At 40.9% G+C, this 15,880-nt stretch overlaps 1 protein-coding gene across 2 annotated transcripts in view; it reads right to left on the reverse strand.

Annotated features, from left to right (window-relative positions):
• pds5a (PDS5 cohesin associated factor A) overlaps positions 1-15,880 on the reverse strand; it is a 41,140-nt gene that overhangs the window by 17,665 nt on the left and 7,595 nt on the right. For both annotated transcript variants that reach the window (XM_080444869.1, XM_080444870.1), the window contains exons 3-5: positions 2,037-2,240; positions 945-1,031; positions 585-682 (exon numbers count right to left, since the gene is read on the reverse strand). In XM_080444869.1, the coding sequence (XP_080300995.1) occupies positions 585-682; positions 945-1,031; positions 2,037-2,240 (389 nt within the window). The remainder of the gene's footprint in view (positions 1-584; positions 683-944; positions 1,032-2,036; positions 2,241-15,880) is intronic.

The raw sequence follows: 15,880 nt of genomic DNA on the forward strand, positions 1-15,880 counted from the left end.
TCACCACAGTCTCCACCATCATTTCAATCCTGTCTTATCCTGTCTTATTCTGATTCTGATCTTGATCATACTTTTTTTCCTAGCACACTCAAGGGGAACATATATCCAGCTTCTTTCTGGTGCTTTGCATTTTCGGAGTGGAGACGGAGTGGAGCAATGTTAAGATGCGCATCACATGCATTGCTGACACTGGTTAACAATTATGGTAATAACCAGCACCCTGGAAGTCTGACAGGTACTTTGTGTGCACAACGCCAGAACATCTCAATAACAATCTCTAATAAATGTCAGCACAGTCGGTTTGCATAAAAAAACGAAACTGAAACTGACCCAGTCTTTTTAATGCCCTAAGAAATGGTTCAATTTATTAGAAATAGCGGTGGAATTTTAATAAGGAATTCATTAAAAGAAAAATACATTTTTAGAAGTTATTTTCTTTATATAAAAAGGTGTTCAGAAAGGGTAGGTAGGTAGAGTTAACATTTGGGCAAATATCGTAATTGCTACTGAATTTAAGCTCAAATGAAGGGGCTGTAGGAAAGGGTACATTCAAATCAGACAGTGGGAAGTGTTGAGGGTCTTGCCTTATGACAGAGAATAGAGTTTTGAAGAGCTGGATGAAGATCTCGTTGCAGTCCTCCAGCTCAAAGCAGATGTTGTAGGACTTCACCCATGCTAGGTTCTACAGCAACAAACAAGAACAATTTATACTCGTCAGCTGTCACTCATCCTCCTATAACATTAAATAAAGGTGCTCTTCTCCATTCCTTTACAACCCTGAACCCACCCACCTACCTTCTTCTCCTTTTCCCCTCCTCATCTACTGTACCTCACATACCTCAAATGGAGAGAAGTGTCTCATCGACAGGAGAGCTCAGTAACAATTCCTTATCTTACAATCACACCTCCTTCCCTGTAACTCTAGCCCCTATTCAGTGCCTCACCTCCAGCAGGTAGAAGTATCTGTTAAACTGAGGGCTCTTGGTGTCTTCCAGTCCCTTTAGCTGTCTGGTGATGAACAGAAAGATGTCCTGGAGGCAATTAACAAGGAAGAAAGGTGTGTAGTTAATAAACGATGGATGTGAATGAGAAGGAAAAGAAAAACATTCTACTGTGAAGTACTAATGATTAAAAAGAATCTGCAGAGCGCAAACTTTTGATTTCCATTCTACCAAAGGAGAAGCCTTACTATGGTGTGTGAGTGTTGGGATCCAGCAATTAATTACATGCCCCATTGACCCAGTTTGATGTTCCCCTACACTGCAGGGTGAACATGTTCTCAAATCTCCAAAACCCTTAAATCTTAATGAACTGCATATTCATGCACTCGCACATGTACTGTATGTATACTTATAAAAGCATCATAGGTAGGGGTGAAATTATTTTAGCGCTTAGCACAGCTAGGAACTGCACCTTTCAACAACGGAGATGTTGGTTTGGTAATAAAGAGCGGGACAGAACATCTATGTACATAGCCACGGGAAGTTGTTTTGACCAGGGGGTGTGGAGCACCCCCTCTGTGGCGGAGAAATAAATAAATAAAATAGGCGTCCTTATGCACCATGGCCCACACGCTCACAAAACATACACAATTCATGATTAAACCCTGATGAATTACTTGCCTTTTATTCTAAGATAAGTAGATTTTGGCTTTTTAAAAATACAGGCAGCAACAACACATAATTTCTCTTCCCCCTTGCAGCCTTTGATTAACACACAACAAGCTGTAATATATTATCACAAACATAACCATATTGGAAGCATGGTAGCCCATCAAAACATAATACATGTAGGCTATTAGTCACGGACAGTGCATTCGCGATAATAACAAAAAGGCTGTAGTTAAACGTTATTTATTTCTAAAATAGGCCCAATTTCTTTTATTCTCTACCCCAGTCCCATTATCATTCATATGAAGGATAGGGGATATTGTGCTGGTGGTTATTTATGATGGAAATCACTAGTTGAGCTGGTAAATTCCCCTCGCCAGAGGGGTACAGAGGATTTCAATGTTTGTCACAACTGTACTTCCATACCTTGAGTTTGTCATGGGAAGTGTAGGGTGCCTCTGGGGCATAGATCCTGAAGATGTCTGCCAGGCAGCAGGCCACCAGTAAGCGCACATCCTTGTTAGGGTTCCTGAGGAAGAACTCTGAGGCCAAGTGCAGTGCCAGGCCTAGATACTGCTGCTTCTCCTCCTCAGAGTCCTGGTCCATGTCCATGTAGGTCTTCACCACCATCTGATGGAGATGAATGGAGAGAAAGAGGGATGAGGGGGAGAATGTATGTGCTTTAAGCCACATTTTCACTACAGTGCCAGAATTTTACCAGCAAATAATTTGCATAACTTGCTGGAATGGCAATGGGGGAGTTTTCACATGCCCTCATTGGCAGCTATGCTCACGCGAGAGGTGACTGTAAGCATGCGAGATTGTAACTTTAATCCATTGAAAAAACAGGATAAGCAAGCAGTTTTCTCATTCTTTTTTTCTCTCTCTCAATCATTCATTATCATAGGGATGCAGGGATTAACAGGTGGAGTGGAGTTGGCAGATCTGTTTCTAGCATAAAGTGGGATATGTCAAACTATTCCTATCGACAGCACAAAAAAATTATAATCGCAGATTGCCAAAATATTCGAGCTAGAAAAGCAAAATAATGTGAGAAAAGCTCCCTAGTCGTTAGCTCGAGTAGTACATCGCCATATTGTGAGCTTGTAGATCTGCTATGTTCGGCGCACAACCCCGTTGTACGACAAAGTATACATTTGGCTGCAACACGTGCAGTGTCGGGTTAATATTAACCCTAACGTGACTGCGCCCTGTCTTCCATAGGATATTCTTTTCAGGACTAAGCGAAGATCACAGGAGATGAAGTGAAGTCTTTTAAATATTCTGACTAAATAATAAATCGCGCCGCTGCGGGATAAACCCGCCCGGGCCGCCCTCCCCTGTAACTGTAACTCGCAATGCGCGTCGTGCAGCGAGACGCGAGCAAACACACTGATATAAACACAACTGGCACAAGTTTTAATATCCAGACTTGACAGCAAAAGTTAAGAATCGAGTGCTGGAGACCGGGGGGACCTGCCTTCCTGCATCATCAAGCTTGCAAAATGCAAATGCCCAGCGACTTCCAGTACTTTGATTTCTAGCGTTTTCACTACAGGGAAAATGTTATTCTCCCAGTACATTTCGAAATAATTACTAGGTAGCTTGCCGTAAAATTTCGACCGCCAAAACTTCCGCCACACAAGAGCGTTTTCACATGAGACGAATTTCAAATTTTCCACTAAACTTCCTGCACTTTCGCTCTGTGAAAACGGGGCTTTAGTTGATTGATGTTAGAATGCAGAACTAATGGCATTCACCTTCTCATTGGTGAACAGCGTGACAGCATCCTATTACTGCATGTTTCACATTGATTGATCATGATAACACATTGCTTGACAAGGTAAAGATAGTTGTACATTTCTGACATGAAAAACAACAACAGTGAAAAAGCGACCATTAGACACACACTGTCAGGTTAAAAGGGGCGTTGGGTATGGCAGAAAAACTAAACAGAATCCTATCAAAGTGTAGCTTGTTGAAAGCTAAAATAAGAAAATCTAGCTAAACAAAAAAAATGAGTTTAAAAGCTTTCATTAACTTGGCTGGCACTGCTGCAGCACATACTGTAGGCCTTCCTCAGGGTGCAATACAAGAAGTTATTCGAACTAATCGATATCATCGATTATAAAAGATACCTGTTGCAGCACTGCACTGTGCACTCATAACCATTGACTGAGAACTGTCTCAATAAGGGTTAAATAAAACTAAACTCTTCCAAGTCTCCCTTTAACAATTAATCTTTAACCTCTAAAACACTGAGCTGTGCAATGGTAAACAGGAAATCTGCACTCAAACAAGTTCACAGACACACACAAATCTTATCACAGGCACTAGGACCCAACAATACAGCTCAGTCGTCTAGCTGTGTGTGTGTTGGGGGGAGGGGGGGGGGTGCTGCCAGGCTCAGTGGAGCTTCCTCAACAGTCATTCAGTGGAGTGGGGGATGGGCACACTGCTCCCGACAGGCAGTAGAGTGCTGTAACTCACTCCTCCACACACACAGGCTCAGTCACTCTCAACTGAAAACAGCCATACTCCAACCGATGAAGGCGACTTGCACAGAGACATGTCTGTGGGCCTTGTGGTTAACGGTGTGTGTGTGTGTGTGTGTGTGTTCTCATTACAGCGCTTCTGTACAAACTTAGAGTTCTGTGGGATTTAATCTTTCTGCACATGCGAACTGACCCTATTGTTTCAATCACATCTGCAAACCAAGATCACATTATTCAAGGCTGTTTTACAAAATGAATAAATAAGGGCATACATAAATAAGCAATGACAGTTCATGCAACCAGAACTCAAGACTAGCTGATGAACTGTACGTGTACGACTGACCATTTACGGAATGCACACATTTCACATTGCTTCTCTCTGATATTTTTAATACAGTAGCACTAGCTAAAATAGCTGATTTAGAAGTTCACAACGCATGGAGATGTGATATGTGAGCTTCTAGATCAGAGATTTGCTATTTTTGTCACACCATTGTACAACTAAGTATAAAATAGTAATTAAGTTGTTAATCATATGAATACATTTATTCGATTATAAAAAGGTCTATTCAAATCTATTCAATCTATTTGTTCATATAAAACATTAACAACATGCATCTTGATTATATTCAATTAATCAAAGAAGAAATCAATAGAATAATCGCTGAAAAAATAGTTAATAGTTGTAGCACTATTTCTGAGTGCCTGCAACAATACCTGCAACAATATGCATGTTTATGAATGGTTTTGACTGCAGCATCTTCTCCCTGACTAGCTTTGGTAGTGCAGAATAATTAACAGTCAGTGAAGGAACTGTTCAACCCGCTCTGAGTAAATCTGGTTTGAAGCACAAATTTCTACTTTATAATACATGGTGCGTGATCAAACAGTGCCGCTGCCCCTTATGCCTGTGTACTGTTGCCATCTTTTGATAGGTCAAAATACATTTACCATAATGATGAAAACGGTAGGGCAATTTTCTTTGGGGTCAGGTGGAAGAAATAGTCTACCCTTTAAAAATAGTCAACACTTATTCTTTATTGACTTTTTAAGCTGCAACTGGAGCTTCGATCAACTGACAAATATCAAGTTGAATTGTGTACAGAAACTAAATTATACTGATACTGTATAACACCAAATCAGATAAGACAATGATATCCTTAAAATGTTATCATTGTCTTAAGTAGGAAGCACAAGTAATTGTCAATCCATTTCACCTGCTTTGGTGCAAATGAAAGTGACAGGTCCAATGAAGAGGCAAAAGCAAAACAACCCCCAAAAAGAGAATGGGTTAAATGTTAAATGAATTCACAAAATAATGAAAATATACATTAATCAAATGTGCCAAATCAACAGGGCCTTAGTGTTTGCGCACATTCAATTCAGTCTGAGCTAGGGGTGGGTTCAATCAATCGATACGGCAATAATAGTATTGTATTCCTTGCCAATAATCATATCGATACAGAGGCTACCATATCGATATGGCAGGAAATGCTGTGTGTGACGCGCATTCATCCATCAAAACTAAACTATTATTTATTTGTATTTATTTCCTCATTTCCCATTTTCTGACAATATATTGGTCAAAACATCAGTAATCGGTGGTCTAGGACTCTGCAAAAGTAACTTTAGTAGGACACACAGTCATTATTCAAAATCAACGTGCATCGCGATATATATCGATATCGTGTCCTCTGTATCGTGATAGGTATCGATCGTGAGGTTTAGGCAATACTCAGCCCTAGTCTGAGCAGTCTTAAGTCGGTCTTCGCTAGCCTGGAATCCAGACTGATTCGCTAAGTTCGTCTTTTTCTCACTTCGCTACTCAGTCTGGCCAGGGTCGTATTTGACTTGTAGTCTTGTATTACAATTACGTAGAAGTCAGGAAGTGACTCGAGTTTTACATTGGACAACACAGGTTGCCCCCCCCCCCCCCCCAATCAGTCTGGATCCCAGGCTAGGTCTTAGCCCCTTTGACAGGGGTTTGAGTGCCAACATTTGCCAATGAAAAAACCAAAACTAATAGTCTACAGCACCACCTTGACATCACATGCATGTACAGATGCAGAATAAGCATGCTGGATTTGAAAATATATTTTTTTGTTGAGTTAATCAGGAAATTCTACTGAATTTAACATCAAATCATTTATATAGTGTTGTATGGGTTGATCTTTTTTCTCTCCCTTCCCCGCTCATGCAGTGTCACACGCATGTGGTGGTGGCCACAGACAATTGTTCTCTCTTGATACTTCCTGACTGATTCTTATCAAGTTGCATTCTGCTAGTGTCCTTGTCACTACTGGTAGCATGAGGCAGTACCTGTGGGTAGCTCAATCCAGGATGGCACATCCATGATACATGCGGTTAGAAGTAATGCAAGATGGTTTGCCGTTTCTCCTAGCACAGTCTCAATAGCATGGGGGGATACCAGAAGACCAACCGTTACACAAGGAGAGCTGGACAGGGCTCAACCCTTCAGCAGGACTGGATGACTGGTATCTGGTAGTGGTGCACGATAAATATCGGCCCGATAATTATCGGTCCGATATCAGGAATTATGACGTCCCGATAAAACCGATAACACTAATTATCTCCGATAATAGCTCCGATAATATATAATATTTGTCAGCTGTGATCTGCATGGACTCTCTCGGTTAGACACCGTTGTGTGGAGAAGTAGAACTCTCGGTTAGACACCGTTGTACTGGAGAAGTATAACTCGGTTAGACACCGTTGTGACTGGATTATCTCTCACACGTTGTATCAGCAGCAGCAGCAACACAGCCCCTCCCCTCCCCCACACACACACACAGCGACGCTACACAGAGAGAGAGAGAGAGAGAGAGAGAGAGAGAGAGAGGAGAGCTGGTTGAGACCTGGTCTCAAACGTGTTACGTCTTGGATAGACCACTGTCTGGAATAATAACTGATCATCATACATGCTGTTGTCATCTTAAATTGACCAGCTAAAGTAAAATTTTAGAGTGTTCTCCAACTTGCTTGGAGATCAGAGTGATGTGGTGGATGCGTTTAAGGCATGTTGCCAATCAGCTGTGTAACATTAGCAGGTCAACGATGGCTCGTTGAGACTGTGCATTTGACCCTGATTTGACCACAGGCAATCAAAAGCACTAATTAATGGCAACTGTAAGTAACCGGTTGTCTGTCGTCTGTGTCTTGTGTATGTTTAATAGCCAATTGAATGTTTTCTGTACCCTAGAGATATCAAGTAATTCCCTGAAGAGGGTAGACCCTCTCCCTCATGCTAAACTTAAAGTGACTTATAAGGTTACTTCTCCTCAAAAAGACAACTTTATTTTCCTTTCTCAATGACAAGCATATTATTATTGCATTTTGTGTGTGCAATAACTGCAAGCCAATGTTCATAGGCATTGTCTGTATTTGTCTTCATTATTTCTTGAATTCCTATTTCTTTAGTTGCCAATAATTCAACTGTAAGCCAGTGTTTTAGTCTTTTATTGCTACACAATAAATAGTAAAAAGAAATTCTACATTCATAAATAATACAAAACAAAATAATAATTAAAAGTTTCTATGATTAAATGTATTCTATTGTTCAAAGCTATGTTAAATCCACCTTTGCCCACTACTAGTATTTCTTACCATAAGGTGTGCTAATACTACAGATTCATATACAGTTGATTTTTATTTATATATATATATATATATATATATATATATATATATATATATATATATATATATATATATATATATTTGTGTTATCGGTATCGGTCTTGAGAAGCAGGAAGTTATCGATATCGGTATCGGTTTCAAAAAACCAATATCGTGCATCCCTAGTATCTGCTTCTTTGTTTGAGGAGGACCAGGGGAAGCACTGCCAGACCTCTACAAAATGACCTCCAGCAGGCTACTGGTGCATGATGATTCTGACCAATTCAGTCAGATAGACACTCAATGAGGTGGCATAAGTGCCCACGGTCCTCTAGTGGGACCTGTGCTCACAGCCCAGCACAGTGCAGCTCCATTGTCATTCATCAGAGAACACCAGAATTGACAGGTCCACCAATGGCACCCTGTTCTCTTCAGAGATGAGAGCAGGTTCACACTGAGCACATTTGACATACATGAAATAGTCTGGAGATGCAGTGGTGAACATTATGCTGCCTGTACCATCATCCAGTATGACCACATGAAGGCATAGGCTATCCTTGGGAGGGTTTCACAGACCTCTTTGACACAGCCAACGGTACTCTGCTGTTAGGTACTGGGAAGACATGCTCAGAGCAACTGTCAGACCTTACTCTAGTGCAGTGGGCCCTGGGTTCCTCCTGATGCAGTAAAATGCTTGGCCTCTTGTGGCCAAAGTGTGCAGACAGTTCCTGGATGACAGAGACATTGATGCCATTGACTGAACCCCTCTGTATCGGACGTTATGTATCGGCACATCTGATGACGCCAAGTACCACCACAGATTGTCCAGGAACTCACTGATGCCCTGATCCAGGTCTGGGAGGAGATCCCTCAGGACATCCTCAGCATACCGAGATGTTGTTGGGAGTGCATACAGACATGCAGGGGCCATACACAGTACACAGAGTCACATTTTGAGTTGCCGTGATCAAATTCACGCAAGTTGGATCGACGATTAAAAGTTCACTTCCAGCACAATTGGTAGCTCGAATGAAAACTTTTACTGTATGCAGATGATTCAGCATTACTTGTATCAGGTGAAAATGTGTCAAAGATTGAGGAGACATTGAGTATGGAATTAGAACCTGTCAGTGAATGGATGACAGAGACCAAATTGCAACTTGGCAAAACAGGGAGACGCCTTCAGAAGGCAAACAGGATTAATGTTGTCTGTAATGGGGATGACATTGGATCAAAGTCAACTGTAATATACTTAGTTATAATATTAGATCACTCATTCTGGGGAAGTTATTGCAACCAAAGGAATCTCTAACAGTGCTAATAAACTTAGAATCTGTGCCTGTGCTGGACACGTGCCTTTTTGTCCAGCTTTGGGTTTATATTACTAATCAATTAATCACAACACTCTGGTTTCTCCAGCTTATGGGATGTACCGTACTATCCAATTGCAGACTTGCAAATACGCCTGCACAGGCCAATGTTAAATGAACGGCAAAATATACATTTATCAATGTGCCAAATCACAAGAGCCTTAATGTTTGTGCACATTCATATCAGTCTGAGCTGTCCTAAGTCGGTCTTAACCCCTTTGGGTTAGAGTGCCACAATTCGCCAATGAATGCACAAAAACTATTATACTGACATCACAGACAAGTCATGTACAGATGCAGGTTAAGCATGCTGGATTTGAAAATGAATCGGTGAGGTCTGGAAATTCTACTGAATGTAATCAAACTAGAGGTTCGGGCCGCATCACACATACGTCTGACCGATCCCTGATGTCATCAGTATATGCCAATTAAGGCTGAACGATTAATCGTTTTCAAACCGAAATCGCGATTTGAAACCACGCGATTAGCTAATCGCAAAGGCCGCGATTTTTTTATTTTTTATTTTATCATAATAAATCATTTTAATATTCATATTAATCCCAGAGCACCCGCGGGACTTGTCTCCTTCTCTCCAGAGTGGCTGCCTGCCTCTCTCTACAGGGAGCGAGAGGGCAGCGAGCCCCCCCCCCCCCCCCTCTCTCTCTCTCGCTCTGTCCCTCTCATAGAGTTAGGTCTCCGTCGGCTACGAGTATTTAAAGTTTGTCGAACGGCCGTGTTGCGCAAATCCCTGATGCCGCGCGTAGCGATAAAACATTATTTTCGGTGCGACACAAGTAGTGTAGTAGTAGTGTTGCTCCTATCTATGTTTGTTTCTGTAAGTGTAACTTATATTTTTCCCATCATTATTAAACTATTACTGTTGGATGCAATGTAAACAATACGATGGAAAGCACTTCCTGGTCAGTGTTGCCAGGTTTTGTGAGAGAAATAAGCAACCCTGTCTATGAAAACAAGCCCAAAAGAAGCGACTATGAACTGTATCTTTGTCACTTCTGTTATGTACAGTGGTGGAAAAAGTACTCAAATGTTGCACTTAAGTAAAAGTATCAATACTGCAATGTAGAAGTACTCTTTTACAAGTAAAAATGCAAAATGTACTTGAATAAAAGTACAAAAGTATTGGTATCAAAATGTACTTAAAGTACCAAAAGTAAAAGTACTAATGTTTGAAAATAGCAGATCTACAAGCTCACAACGCGTTGCATCACGGCGCGTTGTAAGCTTGTAGATCTGCTATTTTCAAATAACCTAGGTATAAAATAGGGCCAAAGTGGTTAATGTAGGTTTTACAATATTATAATTTATATCTGAAAAGTAACTAGTCACTAAAGTTTTCAAATAATTGTAGTGGAGTAAAAGTACAATATTTGCCTCTGAGATGTAGTGGAGTAGAAGTTAAAGTATTGGAAATTAGAAATACTCAAGTAAAGTACAAATACAGTACTTAAGTAAATGTACTTAGTTACTTTCCACCTTATGTATTCTGAGTTTTTCACTTCCAAGGAGTAGTAGTAATACAATGTACAGTAGGAGAGGACTTTGCCTTGTGAGACAAAAAAGTGTTACATTTTAGTTGAATGTTAATCTACATAAGCTAAATACTGGATATCAGTAAATATGCTTCTTTAGCCATAAGTGAAATACCTACTTATTTCACTGCTGTGAATTGTTTACACAAAAAGGTAATTTGTTGTAGGTAATATTTGTTTAATTTAATTTTTATTTATTGAACTTCATTTCAGAAAAAGCTTCTCTTCTTGAGCCATAAGTTAATGACTTAACAAGTTCAATGTTGGGTTGTTTACAAAAATAAGCTATTTCTATTCCAGCTAAATGTTTAAATATATACATGGGAAAAAAAGTACTTGGAAGATACATGTTGGAAGCAATGAAGCAATTCATATCTTTTAGTTCTCATCCTTATTTATTAGAATCTAGAACAGTAAATAAATGGTATGCCATTTGGTAATGTTCCATTACTTCCAATTACTTTTTAAACGTACACAGTGAATACTAAACTGAAGCTTGACTTTTAAAGATTTTTTTTATATTTTATTATTAAAAAATCGCAATCAAATCGCAATCGCAATTTCAGTCAGAAAAATCGCAATTAGATTTTTTCCCAAAATCGTTCAGCCCTAATGCCAATATATATGGAGATCTCTGTATCTGTCATGCTGTGTCTTTTTATGCCCATATATGGAGATCCCTGATTGTTTGGACCTGATTTCATGACGACACATTGAGGTCAGCCAACACACTCCATATTTGGTCATAGCTGCTTTAGGAATTCCTTATGGCCGAGTCATAGTGACATCCGCGTGATGACGTGGTCCGCCCACCCTCCCACCCTCCTATGAGCCAATTTTAATATAGCATAAGTTATATCATGTATGGGTTTCTCTTTTTTCTCCCTCTTTCCATCTCATGCAGACTGTCACACGCACACACAGGTATTAAGTCTCTGCTTTGGTATGGTTTGCCACCTTTCAGATATACGTACAGTAGACTGTGCTGCACATCTCATCCTACATGAATGTACGTTTCAGAGTACAACTGACTGTCAACTGTGTAGCCATAATGTAAATTACATTAAAAAGCATACTACCTCTCAAGAACCTAACCTCTAAACTTTGATTTACTGGAGATAAACATAACTGACACATTCAACAACAACAAAAAAAAATCACACTTTATAGAATACACGGAAAATGTAAATGTCAAAAAGTTCAGAATTACGTGCAGAATCTTACTGACATGGAGCTGGGAGGGTCGCACACACATATTGCAATGTATGAGGCTATTATAACACAATGAGGATATGTTTGTCCTAATGTTGACAACATGCCACAGTCTTCACTGTCCAAGGATTTGTCTTCATATAGCTTTCTGGTCTACTTTGGTTTCACTAGAATGATGATGCAATTACAGTCCTTTATATCCCTCCCTCCATTGTCCTTTGTCTTTTCATACTAGGGTGCAAAACCCCATGTTTGAGACAAACTGGCACACATCTTCAAGTTACAAGGACATGGGATTCAACTAGAGCTGGGCGATATGACTTCAAGTCAATATCACGATTATTCAATGATTCAAACTTTGTCTTGGTGGAGCGGTAGATGGGCGGAGCTTAGCGAACGGTCTATTGTACACAACCCCCAAAGCAACATGCACAAACTTACATTAAACTACATAATTGAATCGAAAACCATATCGGCAGTTGACCGTTTTTTTATGTTCAATTGTTGTGATAATTGATGCAAAGTGTTTAAAAGAAGACTAAGACAAACTCAAAATAAATAACTGTTTCATAGAGATATTAGGCAAGGCCTTGACTTCACGTAAGTAGTTTACATAAGTAATATATATTTTACAGTACATATATATATATATGACAGAGGCAGCCTCTGTGTTAAACACTACCAAGGACACACTGACTCATGTCACTTTACAGCTTTTATATGCACACAGATGTTTACAATTGAGGTTTATAACCCAGTAAGAACCTTGCACACAGTGCCTTCAATCTCCTTAAGCACAAGGACAACGGTCAAACTGTTCTTTCTTCATCGTTTCCTTTTTTTCCCATTGATGTTGTACAGTATGTTTACTATCATCATACCTTTTGTTACTATGTATGAGGAACATTTTGTTACTATACATGTATGAGGAACCAGAACAAAATGTATTCAGTACTGTTCTGTAACTGCACAAAAGACGTAACAATAAGGAAACCTTGAAACAAATGAATACATCTCTAGCCTTGGACACAGCAAATATATCTATCCCGGTGCACCTAGGTCACACCACCGATCCGACCAATATCTGAGTCATAGTGTCGGGGGCTTTGTCTGAGTGCCCGTTGCCCGTTGCACTGCACTCCCTCGAGTCCTTGCAGATGCGTGCACCGAGTTTGAAGTCGGTTGGTCCCATATATGCACAGGACCATATATGGGCATGGGAGTCTGATCTGTGGCTCTGGACAACCGGATCTCTGTATCTGTCAGTTCCCTTTCAGGGTTCTTGCACCATTTTGAAAGTCAAATTAAAGACTTTTTAAGACCTTTTAAGACCTCAACAAATGTAATTTAAGACCCAAATAAATGTCGCAACAATGTCTTCCTATATTGAAATTGGCTAATGGGAGTGCAGGCCAGCGGATGGTAAAACTTCTATTAATCCATTAAGACCGGGAATGCATCTGTGTCATTTTAAGATTTTTGGGTATTCAAAAATAGCAGATCTACAAGCTCATAGCGCGGCACCGATATAATACCTCCCCTACAGGCTGGTATTATAATATGTTACTCTCTACCTCCCCCTACAGGCTGCTATTATAATATGTTACTCTCTACCTCCCCCTACAGGCTGCTATTATAATATGTTACTCTCTACCTCCCCCTACAGGCTGGTATTATAATATGTTACTCTCTACCTCCCCCTACAGGCTGGTATTATGATATGTTACTCTCTACCTCTCCCTACAGGCTGGTATTATAATATATTACTCTCTACCTCCCCCTACAGGGTGGTAATATAATATGTTACTCTCTACCTCCCCCTACAGGCTGGTATTATAATAGGTTACTCTCTACCTCCCCCTACAGACTGGTATTATAATATGTTACTCTCTACCTCCCCCTACAGGCTGCTATTATAATATGTTACTCTCTACCTCCCCCTACAGGCTGGTATTATGATATGTTACTCTCTACCTCTCCCTACAGGCTGGTATTATAATATATTACTCTCTACCTCCCCCTACAGGCTGGTAATATAATATGTTACTCTCTACCTCCCCCTACAGGCTGGTATTATAATAGGTTACTCTCTACCTCCCCCTACAGGCTGGTATTATAATGTGACTCTTTACCTCCCCCTACAGGCTGGTATTATAATGTGACTCTCTACCTCCCCCTACAGGCTGGTATTATAATGTGACTCTCTACCTACCCCTACAGGCTGGTATCATAATATGTTACTCTCTACCTCCCCCTACAGGCTGGTAGGGCCTGTAAAAGGCCAATCAAAAAGGCCATAAAAAAAACGATTTTTAAGTCCACGGAAATAATGAATTAACCTGAAGGTTAAGGATGATTTAATTTTAATATAGTACAAGAATAGTGTAACTATCTGTAAAATATAACCAATTTATTTAATAAAATTATGTATTGGGTTATAGCCTATTTGTCTCAATATTTGTCACATTCAGCCCTGGACTTCACTGACTGTAGGGGTCACATTAATCACATTAGAATCACAGATTAGAGATTTTATGTATTTCCCCTATTTTCTGTATTTTTCACTATTTAAAATATAGTATTTCTTAATTTTTAATAATTATAGCTTGTAGATTGGCTTTTTTCACCATTTGAAATTGTTTTAAAATAAAAGGAACAGTTTTCCCAACCGACAGAGAGTCAGAGACAATATTTAGCCTATATATGGTTCTGTATTAGTGTATGAGTCAGTTTTAGCAGATTTCATTCTAATTGGCTACTGTAGACTGCCTATCAATTTCATGGGCCTGGGTAGGGCACTCTACCACTCTAGGAGAGTAGGGCACTCTCCCTGTTTGCATCCTACCTGACGGGTCGCTCCTACCAGGTGATGCTGAGAGGGTCTGTGTCAGAACCACACAGGCTCACAACTGGGGTTCCCCAAGGCTCGGTTCTGGGTCCTCTTCTTTTCTCTCTCTACACTACATCTCTGGGTGCTGTCATCCACTCCCATGGCTTTTCCTACCACTGCTATGCCGATGACACCCAGCTAATCCTCTCATTCCCCCCCTCTGATACCCAGGTGGAGACACGCATTGCTGCTTGTCTGGCTGACATCTCGGAGTGGATGTCGACAAACCACCTGAAGCTCAACCTGGACAAGACCGAGCTGATGTTCCTCCCGGGGAAGGGCTGTCCGCACCGAGACATGGCCATCACCATTGATAATGCTGTGGTGACCTCAACTCGGACTGCGAAGAATCTGGGTGTGACCCTGGACGATCAACTGACGTTCTCGGCAAACATCGCATCAGTGACGAGGTCCTGCAGATTCCTGCTCTACAACATCAGGAGGATTCGCCCCTTCCTCACGGAGAAGGCAGCCCAGGTGCTCATCCAGGCTCTCGTCATCTCCCGCCTGGACTACTGCAACTCCCTCCTTGCTGGTGCTCCGGCATCTGCCATCAAACCCCTGGAGCTTGTTCAGAAAGCTGCGGCTCGTCTGGTGTTCAACCGCCCCAAGTTCTCCCACACAACCATCCTTCTCCGCTCTCTACACTGGCTCCCCGTAGCGGCTCGCATCCAGTTCAAAACCCTGGTGCTAGCCTATAGGGCAGTGAAAGGAACAGCTCCTTCCTACCTCCGGGCTATGGTCGATGCCTACACCCCTGCCCGACCACTTCGGTCTGCCACCTCGGGGCGACTGATTGCCTCGTCACTCAAGGGTCCTTCTGGCCGATCCACACGGTCACGACTCTTTTCTGTTCTGGCCCCACAGTGGTGGAATGAACTTCCCACTGATGTTAGGACAGCAGAGTCACTGCCCATATTTCGCCGCAGGCTGAAAACTCACCTCTTCAGGAAACACTACCCTTCCTCTCTGCCTGACCTACTTGTTGTTAACTAGTTGTACGAACGCTTGTTTTCTATTGCTGTATTGTTTATTGGATTATTGGATTGTTTATTGGATCTTGTTTAGTCGATTCACTTATTTGTTTTAGCTCATGCTCATTTGATTTAGCTATTTT

Source organism: Gymnoscopelus braueri, assembly GCF_963280865.1.
Source record: "Gymnoscopelus braueri genome assembly, chromosome: 2".
In the NCBI taxonomy this organism is placed as follows: domain Eukaryota; kingdom Metazoa; phylum Chordata; class Actinopteri; order Myctophiformes; family Myctophidae; genus Gymnoscopelus; species Gymnoscopelus braueri.